The sequence below is a fragment of the Anser cygnoides genome, chromosome 4, assembly GCF_040182565.1.
Source record: "Anser cygnoides isolate HZ-2024a breed goose chromosome 4, Taihu_goose_T2T_genome, whole genome shotgun sequence".
Taxonomy (NCBI): Eukaryota; Metazoa; Chordata; class Aves; order Anseriformes; family Anatidae; genus Anser; species Anser cygnoides.
Genome location: NC_089876.1, coordinates 49816033 through 49838213, shown reverse-complemented (window position 1 = coordinate 49838213; position 22181 = coordinate 49816033). Strand labels below are relative to the sequence as shown.

The 22181-nt window shown below is 37.4% G+C and overlaps 1 protein-coding gene and 1 long non-coding RNA gene across 10 annotated transcripts in view; both read right to left on the bottom strand.

The window, feature by feature from the left end:
• RXFP1 (relaxin family peptide receptor 1) overlaps positions 1 to 9751 on the bottom strand; it is a 55145-nt gene extending 45394 nt beyond the window's left edge. For 2 of the 7 annotated variants that reach the window (XM_066996110.1, XM_066996111.1), the window contains exons 1-3: positions 8925 to 9750; positions 8635 to 8802; positions 6980 to 7379 (exon numbers count right to left, since the gene is read on the bottom strand). In XM_066996110.1, coding sequence (XP_066852211.1) covers positions 6980 to 7028 — 49 coding nt within the window. In that variant the 5' untranslated portion in view covers positions 7029 to 7379; positions 8635 to 8802; positions 8925 to 9750. Of the gene's footprint in view, positions 1 to 6979; positions 7380 to 8634; positions 8803 to 8924 lie in introns of all 7 variants that reach the window. The other 5 variants (XM_048076176.2, XM_066996112.1, XM_048076172.2 and 2 more) reach the window with 4 other exon arrangements.
• Positions 9752 to 10362: 611 nt separating this feature from the next.
• LOC136790717 (uncharacterized) overlaps positions 10363 to 22181 on the bottom strand; it is a 54512-nt gene continuing 42693 nt past the window's right edge. For 2 of the 3 annotated variants that reach the window (XR_010831156.1, XR_010831158.1), the window contains exons 5-8: positions 21219 to 21338; positions 19416 to 19563; positions 15979 to 16290; positions 10363 to 11312 (exon numbers count right to left, since the gene is read on the bottom strand). This is a non-coding gene — a long non-coding RNA (uncharacterized lncRNA). The remainder of the gene's footprint in view (positions 11313 to 15978; positions 16291 to 19415; positions 19564 to 21218; positions 21339 to 22181) is intronic. The other variant, XR_010831157.1, reaches the window with a different exon arrangement.

Genomic DNA, 22181 nt, shown 5'->3' with positions numbered 1-22181 from the left:
GGCATGGCGTTAAGAAGGGTGCCTACAAAAAGGCATCCCTGGTCTCAGCAGGGATTTTAGCACACAAGCACAATAGCTGTATCACACCATTAGACAGGGGACTGAGAAGGCAGAGTATTGCAACACAGCATTTGCCAAAGGCTTTCTGTAGCTAAATGCTTTGACAGACATCTTAAATCACAGGCAACAGGATATGAAAGGATATTTATCATGTAAAATCAATGCATCTGTATACAGGATTACTTTTATTGTTTATCATGTTAAGGACAGTGACATGTACTTTAAAAAAACAAAGAAAAACAAACAAACAAAACTAGAAGACCTTAAGTGCATTTGACCCTATACTATTATCTGTAGCCTATCCAGTGAAAACATTAAATGTTTTTAATTCCTAATGCTTCCCTATATACAATATACAGAATATTGCTGGACATATCTGGAGAATAAATGCTAAAATGGAAAATTTTTATTATGATACATTATTTCAATGAAGATTTAATTCCTAAACGGATTTTTTTGTTTCACTAAGATCTCAATCCAGCCACATTTATGTTTTATAGGTTGAATATGGCAGTTGTATCAGTAACAGTATATTTGTAACTTACAAGATCACATTCCAGTACTTAAAATAGTTGTTGACAGGACTCACTAGTAAGGTCAAATCCTTTGTAGCTGTATCGTATTTAAAAATATCTTTTATATTTTCCAAAGCTGGAGATCCACAGAAACAAGAACTATTTCTCTGTGTGAGAAGCCAACCTGGCTAGAAAGTGATGTGAAACCAGTGAATATGTACATGATTTAAAAAGAAAAAGAACTAAAACAAAAATCAAACAGTGATAAAACCTAAGAAATGTCTAGATAGGCATGCTAGAGAAATCATCAGCTATTAATAAAAAAAATAAATTCTGAAATGTATCAGGAAAGGAAAAACCTCACATGACTTGTAAGCCTTAGGAGTGCAGAAAATCCAGACTGTTCAATACCCATTTCTGCCATGTAGTTGGAAAGAAGGAAGAGGTTGTATTCTTTCTGCATGATGCTGAAAATCTGTACCAAAGATAAAGCAGTATTTCTAAGTGAAAATACTTTCAAACCAGGCATAGGAGGGATTTGAAAGGAATTAGTTAAGAAACACTTTAAAACTGATTTTGTTATATAACAAGTTTTGAAATCTGAAGAAAATACCAAGAGACTAGAGGCTTGTAGTGTTATTTGAATACAAGCAAGGTCTCTGCAAATCAGTGTCTATAGTTCCTAGGTAAAACTTCGTAACAGTTAATTCACGTCTTACCATGGAACTGGAGACAAGAAAACAACGTGACGAAGTGTACTTTCATGATAGAAGAGCCTTCCTGACTAAACTTCTAAAAATGCAATCATCTTTGTCAACTGTATTGCTATTAATTTTCCCAGACTAGTCAAGATGTTTATCCTACAGTCACTTGGCTTTTAGATTCATTGAGGTAGTCCTTTCCCTTTTCAAGTCCCCACAGATTGTTTTAGATTACAGTTTAGGTTAAGGCGTTATTACTCAGATGGGGAGCTGAGACATTGGCATATGTATGGCAAATGTTTCTGCTAATTTTAGGTTTCTGAATCAGCTTCATAGATTACTTAAAGCACAGCTTTCACAGATTTCAGTGGCAGCTGTGAAACGATCACTGCTACATCAGGATTATCAAGATGACAACTAGAAAACCCGACATGTAATTATTTTCCTTTTATGAAGCATTTAGAGCATCCCTGTTGGGAGCAAGAAACAGGAAGAGAAATCAGTTTTCCACAGCAGAGCTCAGTTGTCTTCATCACATGGACATCATTTTATAATCTCCAGCCTCATTCCCAATTTACCTTTCTTTTCTGCCACAAGTTAACATGGTCACACAGCATAATTCACCACACATTTCTCACTCATTCTTCAAGTGCAGTCCATGGAACACAAATTCTTGGGGAGCTACAGCATGAAGAAAAAGTACTACGTGCACATAGGCTAAATTAAGTTTAGGAATCAAGATGAACACTGAGTTTGTAAAATTAATAATGTTATTTGATGTAGGTAATGTCCTGGGTTCTTAAAGAGGAAATCAGTTTTCCTCCCACATTTCATAACATGACACCACTGGTTCAGAACATTTAGCTCTGCAGACCTGAAAGCATTAATTATCAACCCCTGAGCAGAGGTGTTATGCAGGAGGTAGAGACATTTTGCAATGAGACAGTAAGCAATGTGATAATTCTAAGCTTCCTTCCAGGCTTTGTAGCGGAGCAGAGAGACTCCACCAAGCACAACTCCTTTTTCCACTCAGCCTCTGACCTTATTCTTCAGGCACTCTAGTCTCCTCTTTGAGCTCCTTGTCTTTTCCTTTAATTAATTCACTGTTCCCTGCTGGCTCCCTTTTACACTGCCCTTTCCCTCAGCCTCTACCGTCTCAGACTTACAGCCTGATTTCCATTTTCCTTTTCTAAGTAGTGTTAGCTTTTTCCTTCACCTCTCTGCTCCCTCGTCTCACCTCACTCTCCCTTTAGCCTCTACTTTAAGTCTCCTCACTCAGTCCTTCCCAATACATTTTCATCTTTTCTGTCACAACCAGAATGACTTCCTGATCCTCTCAGCTTCGTACAACCTCACCACCTTGAACAAGTCATTTCAAAGTCTGATTTGATGGCTTCAAAGAATAGGGCACACAGCACTGCCAGGACACCTTCCCTCCGATCACTGGCGGCAGTTCCTCTGATGAGCTTCACGCTGGTCTCTAGCATTAAGGCAAATTATTGGAGAAGCTTCATTTTTACATGATGGCAAGTAGGCTTGAATAGGCTCATCCCCTCTAGTGAGGATGGCCTGTAAGAGCACCGTCTCCCAGTGATTTTGTGGGGGAATACCGCAGAAGCCCTTATTATTTTAAGAAAAGTGATTTTCTACTGCAATCACTAAAGAAAGGGAATATTTTCAGAAATTTTAAGTTCTGAGTGGTTACAAAGCAACAGAGAAAGTACCTGTGGACATAAAAAGATTTGGTATCATTGCTCATACTGTGCAGATGGTGCACTGGCAATTTGCTTTGCACAGAAAATTGCTATATTCATATTTGGGCTTTGCTTAGCAAGCACAGAACACTTGAATTTCTGATAATAGAGGTACAGAAATCTTTATAGTAGGCATGCCATTTCTCTAAGTTCAGTACAGAAAGTTAAAGGTACACTTTGGTGCAAGATTATTGCCTTCCCCAACAAATTTCAAACACCTGATTCAAAGCAAAAGGTATGATATTTGCTTAGCACAGGATTTCTGGAAGCACTCAACACAGGTGAAGTACCAATTCCTCTTGAAAAATTTGAGTGATTTTAGTAAAGTTTTACACAAGTGTCTTTTTTTCTCAAGGTGGAAAAAAAGTCCTTGCTGCACGTTAAATTTCAAAGCAAATGATTAAAGCCTGGTAGAGTCACTATAAGGAGTTAAGACAGGTTGGCAAGTTGGGTAGCCCTGCGTGTTATAAATGGAGAGGTGCAAGTAGCCTTGCCCACACAGCAGTTGCAGGCAGACCAGCCTGTGCAGATGACAATGCTGTAACTTTCAGAGCTTCACTTCGTCTCTGCATAGACTAATTGAAACTAGGGGAAATTTTGCTCAGGAAATCTTGTTTTCATCCCTGATTTTCTGTAAAGACATTATTTTGTGTTATACACATCGATATACGAGAAGCACATTTTTCTTCTAATCACAGGGAGGCCAGTTGGATTAATGCCCAAGTTAAGTGAAAGCAAAGAGAAATTAACCAAAAATCATTATTACACAATGATTATTAGAGCTTGTACAATGGCTAAAGTAACTTCACTTTCCTATTTACAAATCTAGAAGCGGTCATAAAATTTGTTACAAAAGATGTAAACGAGAGCACAATCATAAACATGCACTTCTCCAGAAGACTTGGGATGGTCTCTGTCCCGTGTTTGACAGAAAGCATTTGGTATAAGAGGTCCCAGCCTTGAAAACAGCTGTCATGTGCATGAAGCACAAAAAAGGCTAACAACTTTCAGATGGTTTTAATAAAGGTTTCCTTGTCATTTTGAAATGAGGGTAAGGAAAGGGAAAATAAATAAAAAAGGAAGAACATAGAGAGGAGATGGAGGGAGAGTTGTAGGCACAAGCAGAAATAGGATTGGAAAACTTCAGGTAGGAGCACAGAGCACACAGACAGGTTTAGAATAGTAACAATCCCTTCTGCAATTCACTTTGAATAGTTTAGTTTCAAATACTAATGTTCCATTTTAATTGTAATGTTCAATTTAAATACTAATTTTCAATTCTAAATACTATTTTTCAATTTTTCTTAATGAATTGTTTGAAGGTCTGTCAGTTAACAGCCAAAGTCTAGGAGGACAAAATAGCTTTTGTCTCCAGAAGGTTAATCAAAGAGACTCTAAAGTCAGGCACCTGCACTATGGTGGTTGAGGTGATTACAGCTGATTATTTTACTAACAGAGAAGATGTGGCAGCACCCAGCATGGGGCCAGCCACGTGCCTAAGCAGCCCGCTAGCTTTGCAAGTGGGGCGAACACTCTGGCAGGGTGCAGTGCAATGCTGCCAGAACCTGACCCTGAAATTTGCTTTTTACCATGGTAAAATTGATGCTGTTGCACCATTGAAGAGTGTGGTACAGGTGCTGCTTTGTTTTCAAAGACAATCCTCGATGTGGTATAGTACAGTCCACATAGGACTCTACTGCATGCAGGCACTTACCAAGAGTTGCTGGTATATAAAAAGCTACATTTCCACTAGTTGTTTGCCTTTTTAAATTATTTTTTCTCTCTCCTTTTTTTTTTTTTTTAATGAGGAACATAAATTTTTCATCTATAAAGATTTAATGAGGAACTTAAAGGTGTAGGATAAGATAAAACAGTTACTGAAATTTATTTGGGTGCAACTGTAACTGCTGAATGGGAAGTTAAGCAGATGTTAATGGCTATGGCGATGTCAGGCAACAGAAACTTTTGTAGGACAGTTCTTTCTCATTTGACTTATTTAGGAACATCTCTGAATTGTGGAAATAAATAAATAAATAAATAAGTCTCTGCAGCTGAGCTTCTGGCAGCCCATAAACTACAAATTCAAATTCTAAGCACAGCTATACTTGCTTCAGGAGTGTTTGTTTTAATATCAGTTAAAGACTTGAGCAAAGTTTAAATCCATTGTGCGGATGAAATCAGCTGACTTGTAAATGTGGTTACAGTTCGGATTGCTGGCCAAAACTGTGGAAGGCAGCAAAGCTGCGAGCTGTGCTTTGAGCAAGTTCAGGAGAAGTGGCACTAAGCAGGAAGTAATTTTGGTGCAAAACAGAGCACTAACAGGCAGCAGGGTCTCCAGGCATGCACGCTCTTTAATTTGTGACTGCACTGCTTCTCTTTCCGACAAACCTAGATGAGCCATGCAGTTTTCTTCTGTGATTATAATACTCTATAAATGAAGAGCAAATAAATACCTAAAAACATAATGGCCATCGTAACTACGATACTAGAAGGCCTGTAGTCATTCACAGCCCTCACCTGCAGTCCTATTTTGCAATATGCTTTGATGTATTTTGATAGGTTTTTTAAATTCTACAGCTGAGATGAATTTAACACAGCAGAAATTATGCCTACGATAATTTGCACATCTTGTATAAATGTCTTAACATTTTCCTGTTTTGATAAAGAAACAGTAATGTGAAAGGCTTAATTTGTTTGAAATTCTTTAGCTTTTATTCTGCATACCTTGAAATGCTACCTTTAAATTTTGGATTACTGCTCATGGATAGCACAGCTGCATATGAAGCCATACCTTGCTTACAGGCTTTTTAAGATCTCATTATCATTGCCTGCTTAATTCCAAATACATTCATATCACTGTTTTTTTTTTTTCATGCTTGCAGCTAGCATATTATGTATTCTTCCAAAACATAATAGAACTGCTTAGAATTTCCCCACAAATTTAACTGAGCCTTGCAACCATCAATATAACTGCAAGTGGGGCTCTATTTCCCACTCATAATGAGGGCAATGTCCCTTATAAATCTTATGTTACATGGCATAGTATGTACAGGTAAACAGAAACGGGTTTAATTTAAAAGCAACAGAGAGTCAGTCATTGTTCAATACAAAAGAAGGTGGCAGAATTCAACCTTACATTGTTAGCTACCCCTTGGAAAAAAATCAACAAATTTGTTAATTTCAGCTACAAATTTACTAAACCATTACTTAAGTATCTAAGTAGTGCAACAACAAGCAAATTTAAGTATACAAATGACAACTAAAGGAAATGATAACCATCAAAAATCCAACATGTAGATCTGTATCAGCAGCTGCACAGGATCAGCCTTACCCAAGTAGAAAGCAGCACCTACAAAGGGGGTACTCAGTTGGAATGAGGAAAACACTAGTAAAGCAAGCAGAAGGTCAGGTGAAACTCCCACCATATCGAAGTGGTCTGCATCTGAAGGAAAACTGAAATTTTATTTGGTCTACTTCCTGTATACTACACTGCTTATCACACCAAATAAGATGGTAAAAAAATCCTGCTACCTGAACACAATCTACTTTGCAAGAACTACCAATTCTAGTAGCATTGCACAGTATCACTACAAACTGCTGAATGAAGTCTAAAATGTAGATTTCAAGGCATCTGAAATGAGTTGGTTCTATAGGTACCTTCATTAAATATTTACACCAAGTATTTATGCAGTTTAAACTCTTTCTTATTTTTGAATTTCAGCTCATAACTATTAATAGCAATTCTCAAAGCAACAAATACAAAAATATTTGATCTTTACATGCAGCTAGTAACCTTGAGAGACTGCATTACACTTAGATTTTATCAAAGAATAATCGCCATGAGCAACTGTAAAATAACACGGGGATATTATAGTTTAAAAAAGCTACTACTAAAGTTTATTAGCTATATTCTGTGCAATGTTCAAAGAAAAAAGCCAGGTGTACTTACCCTTTGTTCCAATAAGCAAGAATATATAGAAGCAGTAGTCAGATGTCATATCTGTCCTTCAGCAATTTAATGAATAAAGTCAATAAACGGCGTCCCTTAAATTGCACCACAGCCAGTGAGCTGCTGGTGCGCTCTGCCTCTGACAGTCTTCAGCAGTGCATGAAGCAAGCTCCCTTCTCTCTCCTGGCTTCCTTGCTTGCTCTCCTTTGCACTAGGTCTCCTTCTCTCCCCCCTCCCTGGCACACAGACACAAACCCCGCAGCAGAGGTCGGGGAGAAAGTTTCAGGGGGCACCCCAGCTCCTCGGGCTCTTCTTTACATGCCGTGGTCTGCTCTGTCCGGTGGCAGGCAAGGGCTGGGCTGTGTGCATGGACACAGGTCCACCCTAGGGAAAGCTGCTGCTGTACAAAACACAACCAGATCCAGAGAATTGTCATCAATAGTCCTTTTTTTTTTTTTTTTTTTAAAGTTGCAATACTTCAAGAGGCTCAAAAAGTATGATCTTATTTAGGCAAATCTGTTTGAAGCTAAACATTTTGTACAGTTTAGATAAAAGCTGGTGGTTTCTCAAGTAAGGGGAAGTGAAATTTATAAACAGTCCCTTTCTAACCATCCGGCCCCTCACTGAAATACAAAAAATGCACAAAGTAATTTATTTCCAATAACAGCATGTCAGTATTTTTACACATTAACCACTCTTCATGACTATTGCTAAAGGAAACAATCTGAGGGAGCAAAGAGGGATGTTCAGAAACATATACTGCGTGGGACTAAGATTTTTCAGATTCTTCTTATTTAAGTACATTGAGACATTCCTCTCTGGCCCTGATTCCAGTAGATCATGCAAGTATTATCTAAACTTGATCACATATATACTCACACAGGGTTATAAATCTCTTTTAATGATGTGAAGGCTAACACTCATCAGCACAATAAGATATATTTCAAAAAGAGTCAGTGCATTGAGGTGAACTCAAGGGGAGGAGCTAAATTTCATCTGCCCTCAAAGAGAGGTTTTTTTTTTAATCTTGATGGTTTCAACAGCTTGCCAGGATGGCACAGGTCAGGCAGCACTGGTAACATGCCAGCAGCTACCTCAGGTACTTAGGAAGAAAGCATCTCAGACTATGGAAGCACATCCACACATGGACACATATATGAAATGACAGATTTAGAGAATGGGAAAAAATCTTTTTCATAGTAAAAAGCAAAGACCACATTGTTGCTGTCCACATTGTTGCTATGGCAAAGTTGTCTGCAAAATAGGTATTATGAGCTATCAGTCTTTTGGTTTCCAATATAAAGGAAGACAAAATGTAGAACAGCTAAAAGGTTCTTGTCTATGGAAGACCCCAAAATTCTGTTGGCATACACTGTACCAACATTAGTATTAGGCAGCATAGGGATAAAAATGGATTAAATGGATTAGGGACCTATGAAATATTTCCTTTATAAGGTGGGGACTAGTTTTGGACCGTGTCAAATAGAACTATGGATGCTGCAAAACAACCATTCAGGGGTTGACATCTAAATTGCTACTCTAAAAAGGACTTTCAAGGTGGGAAAGTAAGAGGAAGAAACTGAACCAGGAACATGAAGAACAACAGAAATACACTTTCAATAAAAATAATTGGAAAAATAAAATAAAAGCTCTACCTCTTTACTGCAGGATGAGACAGAACTGATGCTCTAGAGAAAAGTTCCAGAGAATGTTTTTTCTATTTTTCTATATTTTTCTATTACAGCTTCCTTTGTGGCCTTCTGCTTCTGGTTTAGTCACCTCTATTTAAGATTGGAATTTGTATGGTTTTGGAATATTTTAACCTGATAATACAATGAAATAAGTGAGTTGTTTCTTAAAACACTGACCCACTGCTAAAAAAAAAAAAAAAGTCAAGATTTTCTACCTCAGAGTAAGCAGAAAAGCACCAAAATGCAACACATACCACCCACGTATGTTTTCTGATGCTCTGCCTCCAATGGGAATTGTCACTTCGAGCTAATGCCTTCCTCTTTTTCAAGGACCTTTAGCAAGGATACTCGTTAAAGTTAATATTGTTGCAAACACTTACTGTATGGAAAATCCACTGAGATCTTCCATCTTCTACATTTCTTATACATTCATAATAAGAATACATAAAGCAGCAACAGTTCCCAGCCTTTAGGAGAGAACCATAAAAAAAAGATGCCCATTCTCTCAGTGCAATTATATTACAACCAAGAAGATACAGTTAGAGGGAAAAACAAGTACACTTGGAATACAGAGCAGAAAAAGCAGAAGATGGAAGCTCATCATTAGAACAAAACATGAAGTAGGCATTATTAGTTTTAGAAAAATAATTTAGGCTTACCTTACTTGAAAACTTTTTTTTTGTGTGTGTTTGTGTGCATTTGAAGGGCAATAAGGACTTTACTCCTGCCTAAAACATAAAAAGCTATAAAATGTTGGTGTTTTAGAATTTTGTTTTCAAGAAAACAATAGTCTTATTATGCCCTATAGAAAAAAAAGAGATATCACATTAGAATATTAATTATATTTATAATATTTATATGATTTATATTAGCTAATTGAGCATATACATATGATAGCTGTTTGATTTTCTGTCTTCACAGCTACCTGGCATTGGTCTAAAACTGCAGTTTTAAAACTGTAGAAACCTATTTGTGGGGGAAAAAAACCCAAACATTCAACTAACCTTGTTTCACCAGTGCCACAAACTATCAGAAGTCATTAATGAACTGTTTCACTAAATCCAAATAATTATGGCTTTTATTTTACTGAGAAGAGTCACCTCATATTTCTGTTAAAAAGCATTAGAAATCAAATTAAGTATACAGGGTTTAGAATAAAATGTTTGTAATTATGAAGCACTATTAGATAAGCATTGTTGGTGTAGTTCTAGTACTTCATAGTCTTTTTTTCTACAGTTCACATTAGGTACTACATAGAAGGAATTTCATACAAGTAAACAAATCATACCTGTAAGGATCACCATTAAAAAAACAAATAAACAACACAACAAAACAACCTGTAAATCATCAGCCCCATGGAAATAAATTAGAATTTCTTTACAGCCTTTCAGGAGGTTAACTAATAATTTTTCCTCAAATTCTGACCGTAACATGTTGAATGTTACAGCTGACAAGCTTCAAGCAGATTCACCAGTACAGAAGGAAGGAATGGTACCTCTAAGTTTTAGTCTATGGGGCAGGGAGCAGATAGATGTATATAAACTCTACCTGTTACAATGCAGATCTAAGTACTACAGCCCTACTTAGAGTTATTTTTGCTCTTTCCTAATGTGGGAATTTTCCTTGGTTTAATTAAGAGTAGTTTCAAGGATGCATTATGCTGTGTATCTAAACAAGGACCCACGATAGTTACGTCAATGGTGATTTTATAACCCTAAGAGCTGCTCATTAAGCAAAGGAAATCTTCAGATGAAAATACTGTCAGCTGTTGTCAGCTGTTTTGCTGCCCGAGTGAAACACTCGAAGTGCAGAATGATCACTGAAAGCAAAGTTGGGCCCATGTTGCCATCCACTGTCATGAAAATACAGTTCACATACAGAAATGATGCCCCAGGAAGTAAACCTTTTGCTTTCTCAGCTATTTGATGGACAAACTTTAGGTTTTGTATTATAGCAAAGTGAGTAATTAATATACAGATAAGGCTTCAGAACATAGTACTTTAAATGTAAAATCTTCATTATGTATGTCAATCCTACAATCCCGAAGATTTAACTGTGCAAATGAACTTAATTGGCTTAATTATAATTAATTTGCATTGCTTTCAAAGCTCCATCAGTATGCTTTGCAGACAGTGTGAGTGAGAATAAGACATTTATATTTTACATGGTAATTGTTACCTTTGCAGGATATACTCCTTATTTAACACTTCCAAACTCCCCAAGTTCAGAGCAAAGCAACTCTTAGGAAAAGTACCTGAACATTTAAGTAGCGTAAGCACAGAAGGATAAGAAAAGACCTCATCTACAGCAACTCTTCCCAAATTGTAAGCTGTACTCAGTACATTTATCTATCTCATACACTTGTGACTCAATCAGTATTGTAGGAACGTGTTATTTTTTTCATAAAGGTTACTGTTCCCTATTGCACAATTGCTGAGATTTAATAGGATTTACCTCACAAAACTGGAAGAGTGTGGGACAGCTGACCTAATGGGCCAGACTAACTATACAGGGACCTTTGCAGTAACATCTCGTAACTTCTCACTTCCTTCTCCAGACCTTCTTATCAGCACAGTCACAGCTGAGCTGGGATTACTGGCATTTGCTTCTGGAGGCAGAGACCTTCCTTTGCTGGCTCTCTCCTGAAGGGGATATAGTAAAGATTAAATTTTTATTTATTTATTTATTTATTGATACATACGTGTATCCACCAAGTGTCTCAAACGAGAAAGAGGCAGATACCAGTTCTGCCAACATAATTTGAAGCTAAAGCAATTGTACAGAATTTGTCTCTAACAGTGCAGAAGAAAGATAGGGAGGAGCAAGATTAGTTTGAGATAACAGAGGAAGAAATTTAGAGGAAAAAGTCAGTAATCAGTCAGTTAATCTGTTCTCCCCACAAACAGGACCCTTCTTGTATCTCTTCTTTCCCAAGGCCCTATAAGGGAGGCCACCTCCCAGCTGTGATGCAATCCTAACTCCTTCACTAGGTCCAGCGCTGTAAATGCAGAGGGGAACATGGACTATGAGTTTCAGTTTCTGTAGGAAAAAGGCAGAGAGAAGGGGAGGAAGGACTCAGGGATTATTACTTTCCTTTACAGCTCCTTTTCTGTTTGAAAATGGGTCACTAGCTTGGCTGTAGATGGTGGTGTACAAGCAGTATAGCTAGCTAGCTCTGAGCTTACTGAAATGCTTTCCTTTCTTCTGCAAAAGGCACCCTGTGCTGCCAGAGGGTTTGGTGACCACATCCAGCTACCTTCCTTAGCTGGGGTGGAGGAAGGTGCTCAGTCTGAGCAAACTTCCTCGCTGCCTCCCTCATTTCCCCTGTTTTTCTCCAGATATCAGCTCTAGTTGGCTGTTTTGACTGAACAAAGCGGTAGCTCACCAGCATGCTTGCCTCAAAGCTGTTGCTGGAATGTAGAATACATTTCTTTCAAAATAACCAAACATACAAGCTTTGCCAATGCTATTTTTGACTAATCAGCATTTCTAGTCTTTTGATTAATTAAAGATTGTAACAGTAGTTCTATGATTGTGTGTTTTTATAGTCATGATGTCAATGTCTTTGGTAAATTACTATACCATTTGGGAATCTCATAGGAATTGTATACAATGTCCAGCTTTTCAGGGTGACTCTTTTTCCAGTTGTACAATCTCTGTTGTATTCAGGGGATTACGCTTTTTCTATTTTTCTTTTTTTAAACACCAAAGCTTCTAGTTGCAAAGGCAAACTTCCCAAATAAAAATAGCTGAATATACAATTTTGGAAGATGTGAAATTCATAAAATGTTCACTAGCAATGTAATTACATATTTTAACATGAGATAGTATCAAAAATAAAATTGTGGACAGTTATGTCGTACTTTGAGAGAATGAGCTCTAAGAACATGCAGCTTATAAAGCTTTGAGGAGGAAAAGCAAAGACTTCAATAACTCAGCTATGAGAAACTTTGTGCTAGAGAATTATCAAAGCCAGCTTCAAAGTTGGAGAGAAATATCTGTGTGGTAGCAGAATGGTCAATCCCAGCAAGGCAGACATCATGCAGGGAAAGTTGTGGGTTCACATGTAAATGCATGGATGAGGAAGGCACTGCCTTTAAGGGCCACTGGGAAAAACCCTGCCCAACTTCCACCAACTGATTTAAATATTGTCACTAGTTTATATATTTGTCTAGATTCAGCTTAAGTTAATATCCATCTACTACTGAATTTATGATTATGCATATTATTTCTCTCAAGCAACAGGGAGAACCAAAACAGGAAGGTTTCTATAATTTGTTTTCTCTTAAAAAAAATGCTGTCTGTGTATATATAACCCTATGCAAACATAGATCAGAGGAGAGTCAAGGTTAGCTCATCCATGGATGTATGTGGAGCTCATGTTAAAGTAGGAGCTGCTGAAATGATGAATTATCTGTAGGATTATCCATACCGCAGTTTGCCACTTCCCTATTGTGAAGAAAATAAAACTGTAAAATGAACCAGCCTGTTGTAAAGCAGGTATGATTTGTAATCCAGTGGCTTTTATGTAATAGCTTAATTTACAATTCTAATTTCGATTTTTTTGCAACAGCCTACAGAAAACAGAACAGAAAGAGCAGAGGGGAGCTGTGAAATTCAGAAATCCCAGTGTTATCACCATATAATTACAGGTGACCAGTAAAATAAAATTCTCTTACTGTTAGTAAATACTCAGGACCAAAAATCACTGGGGCTTTGAAATTCTTGTTTGGGGTGGTATTTCGATTTGTTCTTTAGCATGTACACATTTGATTCAATCAGCTAAGAAAGTACAACATTTATCTATATCTAATACTGCAGTTTTTGAGAAGCATAAAATGAAAATTTCTCGACAGAGCTAGGAAAGATGTAGGTTTTTGGAACAGCTGTCATGCTGATAGCCTGTGGTGAAGGAGTTTACATTAGAAGAGATTTATTTATTTATTTATTTATTTTAGGTGAGCTTTTCCTCCTTTCCTCCAACTAAATTGTGCATGAAAAAATCAATATTTCTATGAGCAGCTTGAGCCAACATGAGGAATTGATTTCAATTTAATCACACACTTCAAAAGCACTGTGCATGACACTGGTGGAGAAAACATTTTCAATGTATACCTATACGTATATATACTATACCATAGGAAGTTATGAGCTCTGACTTTTTTCTTATTTATTTTCATATTTTATTTTTAAATATAGTGGAAATTGCTAGGTTTGCAAGACTGAGTGATGGCTTTACAAAATCAACAATTCAAATTAAAATATTTGTTATCTTCCCCAACCGTCTGGATGACTAATATATTTTTTTTCCATCGGTGATATTTTATTGTAACTATATTTTCTAATACCATTAAGAATATAAATTATAATCCTAAAGAATAGTATGATATCTTTAAAGACTTCATTTAACGTTCTTTTTTTTTTTTTTTCATTTTATCCAAGGCTGATTTCTATGTTAATTCTAGAAAAAATCTTTATGGTAGGGATAAGAAGAAAAAAACACTAGACAAGTGCTTGAACCACTAGCCTTGCAGTGGCATGCTGCATCTTGTGCTCTCTTTCTGTCTCAGTCTGGGATTATTTTTGGTTCAGAAATGTAGCTTCAGTAAGAGAAATAGTTCATTCTCTTCCCCTTGATCCCTTGTATGCTCCTCTATGACATGAGAGAATTGAACCAAATCTTCTGCATCCTGCTCAAAAGCTTTAAGTGCTGAGCTACAACATGAAAAGAGGCAACACGATCAAAACTGGTTGGTTCTGACCCACACTTATGTTAAAGGAAACAGCAGGGGCAATCATTATGCTTTGTATGGAGGTTGACTCTATTTTGGTGCATAGGTATGCTCTGAAATTAAGTCTTCAGAAGGCTCAAGCAGATGAATGCCTAGTTTCTGGATCCTCTTGAAGTAAAGTGAAATAAAACTTTCAGGTACTTTAACTTAAAAATAACAAAGAGTGTCTCCCGTAACCAGGAAGCAGCAATGCAGCAATGATTTTTACTTGTATAGGAACTATTTGATTTTGATAATTTAACACCCTTTTTAGTTTTAGCCCTTATTGAGTGTTTAAAAGATGTGGTACTTCTCTATAGGTTTTGATCTCAGAGGACTGAATGTACATTTTTTGATTACCTACACTTCTACCCATTTGCTTTTATCTTCAGACCTCTGAGGAAATACAGATTAACAGTCATTATTCTTTTTTGACTTTGTAATTGTCCCAAATGTTAAAACAAATAAACAGGAACACATGGACAGAGTTCTAAGAAACAATTACTGCATTTCTGATCTATGCATGCCTGGTTCAGGCACCACTTCAATGCTTTGGTCGTAGTGTTGGCTTCCTCCAGAGCTGTATTTCTCTATCAATATATAAAGTCTTCTTTTTTTTAAAAAAAAATTTAATTATAAAAGATGAATCAATAATTGTGTGCTGAAATAGTTTTAGTGTAAATAATTGAATTCTAATAATATTGAGTATAAATCCAAAACCCTGAGCAGAAGGCATTCACTGTAAGGACCACCTACATTTATCACAGCTGCTGACACCCTTCCAGAACACAAAGCAAATTTGCAACTTTTAAAACAAGCATTTGTAATCTGTGATCTACAAATGTGGTGGGAAGCCATACAAACATAGACCTGATTTTAAAATCAGATAGCCAGGTTTTAATAGCTGCAACATATAACAGTTACCCTTTGTTTGGAGTCATTGATTCAGTGTGTCTTCTCAAAGACTCAGCACTAACAACACTTATGCTGACTTACGGAGCTTACGTGAGTCCATACAATTTACAGCAGCACCCTTGGCTGCCACATAGATTACTGCCTGCATTGTACCAATCTCATGAAAATATTTTGTGACAGCTAATGTCACATCCCTACAACAACTGAAGAATTACAGTGCGCAATTTTTTTGCCACTGCAATCTTTAGGCATTCACAGCCTTGTGAAATATATGGGGAGATGAAGGCATGTAAAAATGGCAACCCATGGCAGGGATGTTCTGATGGGGACATGCTGAGGAGAAGGTAGTGCCCTGTAGACTGTCTTGCCTGAGGGCTGGCATGAGCAACACTTACTACCCCAAATCTCACTTGAAATGATATGTTTCTTCATGAAACTACTCAAGGAAAAGAGCATGTTTTTATCCCTTTCTCCAGCCACTTGCTAGTTAGCGTAGTGTATTACCCCAAGGTATGACTGAGTTAAACTCAAATCTCGTTGCCTTGTGAATCTTGCAGTATTGAAGGTGTTGGGCACCTGTTGAGACCAGCACCTCAGAAGCAGGTAAAAGAAAGTTCTTTACCTTAGGAAGTAGTTGGGAAGGTGCCTGGCATAGACTCTGGCATGGTGAGGTCAGGATGCCTGATCGTCCCCTCCCACAAAGTCCAGCCATCCCTCAGGGGGCTATCTGTGACATTCAGCAGCTGCTTACAATGTCACCTCTCACAGCCAGCAATTTCTCATGTCGTGTCCAGCAGTTTCATGTGTCCTGGTCAGTTAGCTCCACCTCAGGTTGGGGCCCAGTCAGGAGGTAGGAAGCATGAGCACAGCTCCAGATTATCACCATTCTTCTCTTCCTTGGGTAAGAAGGCTGCAGAACATGCTTCATACTGTCCTGCAGTTACAAACGCAACAGTCGTAATTCAGTACAGCACAGAAAACCAAAAGGAGAGAATCACACCTTTTCACCTGCCAAAAGACAGATTTCTGAGGGAAGAGTTTTAAGTGGTTGTTCTTGTGTGATGATCAATTTATTCCTAGCTGACCTTTACTATAAAATCTTTCAACTGTTCTACCTCTTTAGAACATAAGAGGATGGAAAACTAGAAAAAAAAGATGAAATGGTGAAGTTAATTTTCAGAATATGAAATACATAATAGTTTTTTCAAGTCCTGAACAAAAGCTCACTATTTTTTTTCCCTGCATTTTAACCTGCATTTAGTTTTTAATTCTTTGGTCTCCTTTTCCAGTGGTCTTAATAACTGACTCAAAAAACCTCTTTCATGGACCAGGCAACACAAAATATCTGAAAGTAGTAAAAATTTGGATGACTTATTAATGAATTTCTCCTCCAGGTCGTGAGCAGCTGACCAGTAGGAATTAATGATTCTGTTTTCCAGCACAGATGGAACAATTCTTTTCATAGATGTCTGCAAGTGTTGCACTAATAATCTAATCCTTTATCTGATTCTAGGAACGCAGACAGCATTTGGAAATGGCCCTATATAAACTACAAATTGTTGCAGCTTTATCTGTGCTGTTAATAATAACACCTCTGTCTTGAAGCTGGGGATGTGACTTGACTTAAGCTAATTCATCCTGAACTCACATGAAGTTTATTACTTTGAAAGAAAATGGCCAAACCCATAGAATTTTGTGGTAGAAATGCAGTGGTGTTGGATACCATTCAGTGCCATGTTACTGTCTAGTTCACATGGGTCATTTCTTTTTGTCTTTAATTTTGGAAATAGTTCCCTGTCCCCTAATTATATGCCTTTACAAATAATTTCCTGTTACTGAAGCAACTTGAAGGAAAATATACATTTGGATTGGGAAATTAGAGTATTTTCATTGAAGTTTCCCTCAGGAAATGATAAAGTATTACAGCATCAAAATTATTACATATGATTGAAAGACTGGATTGTTAAACATCGAATAAGGGAAGGAGGAAAAGGCCCTGGGGGTGTTGGTTGATGAGAAGCTCAGCATGAGCCAGCAATGTGGGCTTGCAGCCCAGAAAGCCAACCGTGTCCTGGGCTGCATCAAAAGGAGAGTGGCCAGCAAGGCGAGGAAGGTGATTGTCCCCCTCTACTCTACTCTTGTGAGACCCCACCTGGAGTACTGTGGTCAGCTCTGGTGTCCCCAGCAAAAGAAGTATGGTCCATTGGATGGCCACAAGGATGATTAGAGTGCTGGAGCACCCCTCCTATGAAGACAGGCTGAAGGAGTTGGGGTTGTTCAGCCTGGAGAAGAGAAGGCTCTCGGGAGACCTTACAGTGCCTAAAGGGGGCCTACAGGAAAGCTGGGGAGGGACTCTTGGTCAGGGAGTGCAGGCACAGGACAAGGGGTAATGGCATTAAACTAAAAGAGGGCAGGTTTAGATTAGATACAAGGAAGAAACTGTATTCAGAGGGTGGTGAGGCACTGGCACAGGCTGCCCAGAGAAGCTGTGGATGCCCCATCCCTGGAGGTGTTCAAGGCCAAGCTGGATGGGGCCTTGGGCAACCTGGTCTGGTGGGAGGTGTCCCTGCCCATGGCAGGGGGTTGGAACTGGATGGTCTTCACGGTCCCTTCCTACCCAAACCATTCTATGATACTATGATTTTTGGAATTCTTCTTTGTAACTGTTGCAAAGTCTAGGAAACAGTTGGGGTTGTGTGTGTGTGTGTATGAGGCAGTGATCAGGGAAGAGAAATTCAGTAGATTTCTAGAAGTTATTCTCAAGTTTTCAAAATCTGCTTAAATGAATGACAGGTGAAAGATACTGCATGATATATCTGCTCATTCTATTTCTTTGGAACCCTTTTCATTGTTAAGTGCTACAGATGAAATTTGTTCTAAGACATCTCATCATCAAACAAGACAGAAGTTGATTAATTTTTACTAAAATAACCTAATAGAGAAGTTTTTTTTTTGAGAAGTTTTCTTCAGTCATCAATCATGAAAAGTCATTAGATGGGACAGGCTACTCTTTAAAATTTTAAAATGAATTTTTGTGTTGCTTCGAATGATTTTTGTGTTTCTTTTGGCATAAGATTCCCATTTAGTTCAGTTCATGTAATTTTAGCCATGTGACTGCATGCACATTTTGCAAGTTGCAACTCTGCTGCAATGACATGCAGATTTTCCTTTGGGGCAAGTGTTCCTATCCCGTTTATTCTCCATGGGATGAAACAAAAAAATAACATGAAATACTTTGACAAAGAAGCTACCACCTTTAGGCAGTCATTGTTCCCTGCATGTTTATTGCATGTGCCAGACTGTATTGCTTTCTTATAGCATCTGTATGTAATTTAACCATAACAGAAATGGTCTGAAACTTTTGACATGTTTGGAGAAAATACAGCTGCAGGGAAGCTTTGGCTTGAAAAGCTGGTGCAGTACAAAATAAAAATAGCAGGCTTCAAAAAAGCAGACATCATAAATCAGAGGTTGTGTAGGTGAACTCTTTTCTGGAATACTGTTTAAAAAGAAAAAAAAAAAAAGAAAGAAGCTGAAGAAATCTGGCAACTCCTTACTTACAGATGAAGTATTTAGAATAAAAGTGTAAACTATGCTATTGTAGGGAGAAGAAAGGCAGAGTAATAAAAAAATCAGCTGGGTTTAATCAGTATTTTTTGTTGCCCTCTAATACAAGAAGAGACTGTACTGGAAATGGAAATGAAATCAGATTGCAGAAGATGAGTACAAAGGTATATATCAGGGATGAGGCCCAAAACTGGAATAAGGAGAGGGACTAAAAGAGGTGCAACAAAGAAGGAACGTTGATGGGAAAAAGAAATTTTTGGACACATAATTGAAAAACAAAGGATAGGGTTGGGACTGTGCTTAGTGTTAAATGTATTGTGAAGGCTGTCTGGTATGTAATTGCATTTAAAGTGTTTAATGCTCTTTTTCTGGATGTTTTCACTCAGAAGTTAAAGGTTATCAGATGCCAAACAAAAGAGCAAACAAAAATGTCAAAATCTCCAGTCAAGAAGGTAAATAACAGTTTGGAATATATATAAATAAGTCAGATACCTTCATGCTGTCCTGGCCCAATAATCTTCACTTTAAAGTGCCTTGAACTTCTGGCTAAGTTGATTAGAGAGGTTAATGGTTATCTTCGCAGACAGGCCAGCCCATGAATACTTGACCTACTTTCCTGATCATTTGTTTAAATTAAAATCTGTGGAAAAGGGAATTATAAACCAGAAAATTATGCTGAGAAAACACTAAAAAGTAATTAAAGATCTTTAGTGACTCATTCTCTGTTGTTTATCAAAATAGAGATCAAAAGGTAACTTGATTATGGTATATAAACACTTCCATGCAGCTACTTTTGCTGGGTACTAATGGACTGTTTAATGTAACAGAAAGACATAATATGAAGCAGCAGTAAAGAGCTGAGAGTCAGACAAGCACAAATTGGAAATAATGTGTGGCTTTTTAATAATGAGAATAATTAATCAGGGGGATAAATTACCACAGGAAGCACTATATAAGCTATGCTTTAGTCAACACACTTAAAATTTGGGCTCAAATGGGGGGAAATTCTTGTAGGATTTTACACACTCTATTCCCTCTTCCCTCTAGTTATTGACTATGAAATAACCAGAAAATGAATGAAATTCTATGAAATTCTTCTCATTTATCCACAAGATTAACAATGGCATTAGTACAGTTTTCTTTTGGGATCATGTTTTCATGCTACCATGAAGGAGCCCTAGATTACATCTCAGACTAGAGAATATACAATTATTACTTATTAGCCAATTAGTTTGACTATTTTCCAGCCAAGAGATGGCAATTTTATTTGGATTATAACAGGTTTATAAAATCCTGAAATGTCATTTAACATTTGTCAAGCACGCTATATAGTTTGCTATATAGATGTATATATACTATAATGCAGAATCACATTCATCCACAGATACTTCCAATGAGAATTTGGAAAACCTCTCTTCCTTTATTTCAAAGAAAGAAAACACAACAGTCCTACTTCAGCGAACTCTATTTTTTTTAGCATGAAAAGTCCTTTCCAGCAAAGGTCCATCCCAGTATGTGAAACACATGAAACTGAAAGTTTCATAGTGTAACGAGTGAAAATGTAGTACAGTCCACATAACAGCTTAGTGGATATTGTTACTCAATAGTTCAAAAGAGATGTCAATTAAAAGTGCGAAGAGACGGAAAAAGATGGGGGCATTTTCAGGTGTGAATGTGTAATTTATTTGGAGCCAGCAGGCAAAGCTGATGTAAAAATAGAACAAACGACACAAGTCAGTAATGCTACAGAAAGTTTGCAGAACTTACTATGGTGAGAGCTCTGACAATCCCTATTAACCACTGAATAGCAGTACTCTTGTATATACCTAAAGACCTAAGCAAAAAGGTTGTGATATGACACTACGATGAAGGGATTATATAATAGAGTACTTGCAAAGTTAGAGCTCATGACTTCAAGGAAGTGGTTCCTTTCCTTGGAAACAGTCACCAGACCTTGGTTTTTTTTTTTTTTTTTTTTTTTTTCAGTAAAAGTCCTGAGTATTGCAACTTTTACAAAGATGAATTAGTGGCAATGTTCAGACCAGCTTTCTCTTTCCTCTTCTGAAGAGGTTCTTGAGAATGACACTGAAGGAAGTCCAAGCAATCAAGTGGTACTTACTTCAGTGGTTTTATGTTTTTTTGCCTTTTTTTTTTTTCCTCCCCACTTTGGCAGGTGCTATTTGCAGAATACTTAGTTGCTTATTAAGTTGGCAAGGCAATCTACTTGAACACCACACTAATAATAGCAACAGGTTTGAAAAACTTTTATACAGATAGAGGAACTATTTCATTTACCTACAGTGCTGCACATAACCTTTTATAAATGCTTAATGAGTATAAGGGGTATTGCAGACTCCCATTCCCTCATTCTCTTGGTGCACTACTGTTAACTCTGTTCAAAATCATTGGAGTTTCCTGGGAACACAGATAGATTAAGCACTTTATAAAGAAGAAACAAGTAATGCATTTTTTGGTCACATTTTCTTTTTTCAGGTTCTAATTTATTTATGGAGAAAAAAGAGCAAATTTCAGAGGTTATAAATGCACTTTTTGTACATCCACATATTGGGAAATGGAAAAGTTGAATTCTGTGTTAGTAGTAACCTCTCTTTCCATTTACTTGAAAGGAAGCAGAAATCTACTACTTTGTCAAAACATTCTATTAAACTAATAAGCACTTCCAAACAGTCAATGCAAGCCAATTAAATGTGATTCCATGTTTCTAGACTAACAAGCAGAGAGTTACATTTAAATTGTTATTTTATTCTGCAAAGACATAAGCCCCTCTTCAATGTGGTCTATAAATTAACCAGATACAATATGTCCCATAGAGATTAGCAGTTCCCTCTCTGTAGGAGCACAGATAATACACTCAATGGGCACTTTAAAACTCTGAGGAATATTAGTACAATGTGTTTCACCATATTTCAAAATCAACAAAATGACATGTGACATAGTAGCTGATCATTCAAAATCTCCTTGTGTGGCACGGACAGCTGCATCTCTTGTATCCTTTGCCACTCTGAGACATTAAGCCCATGTTATTATATTGGATGCCGGTTTCCCAGGCTCCCTTACTATGAGAACACAGACACTGAAAGATGCAGCATGCCAAAGTCATACAGAAGACATTTGCCATATGGTCTGAGTGTTGTCCAAAAATTTTTTGAACTCCGTCAGGCTCAGTGCCATGACTGCTTCCCTGGAGAGGCTGTTCCACTGCCCAACCACCCTCTCGGTGAAGAACCTTTTCCTAGC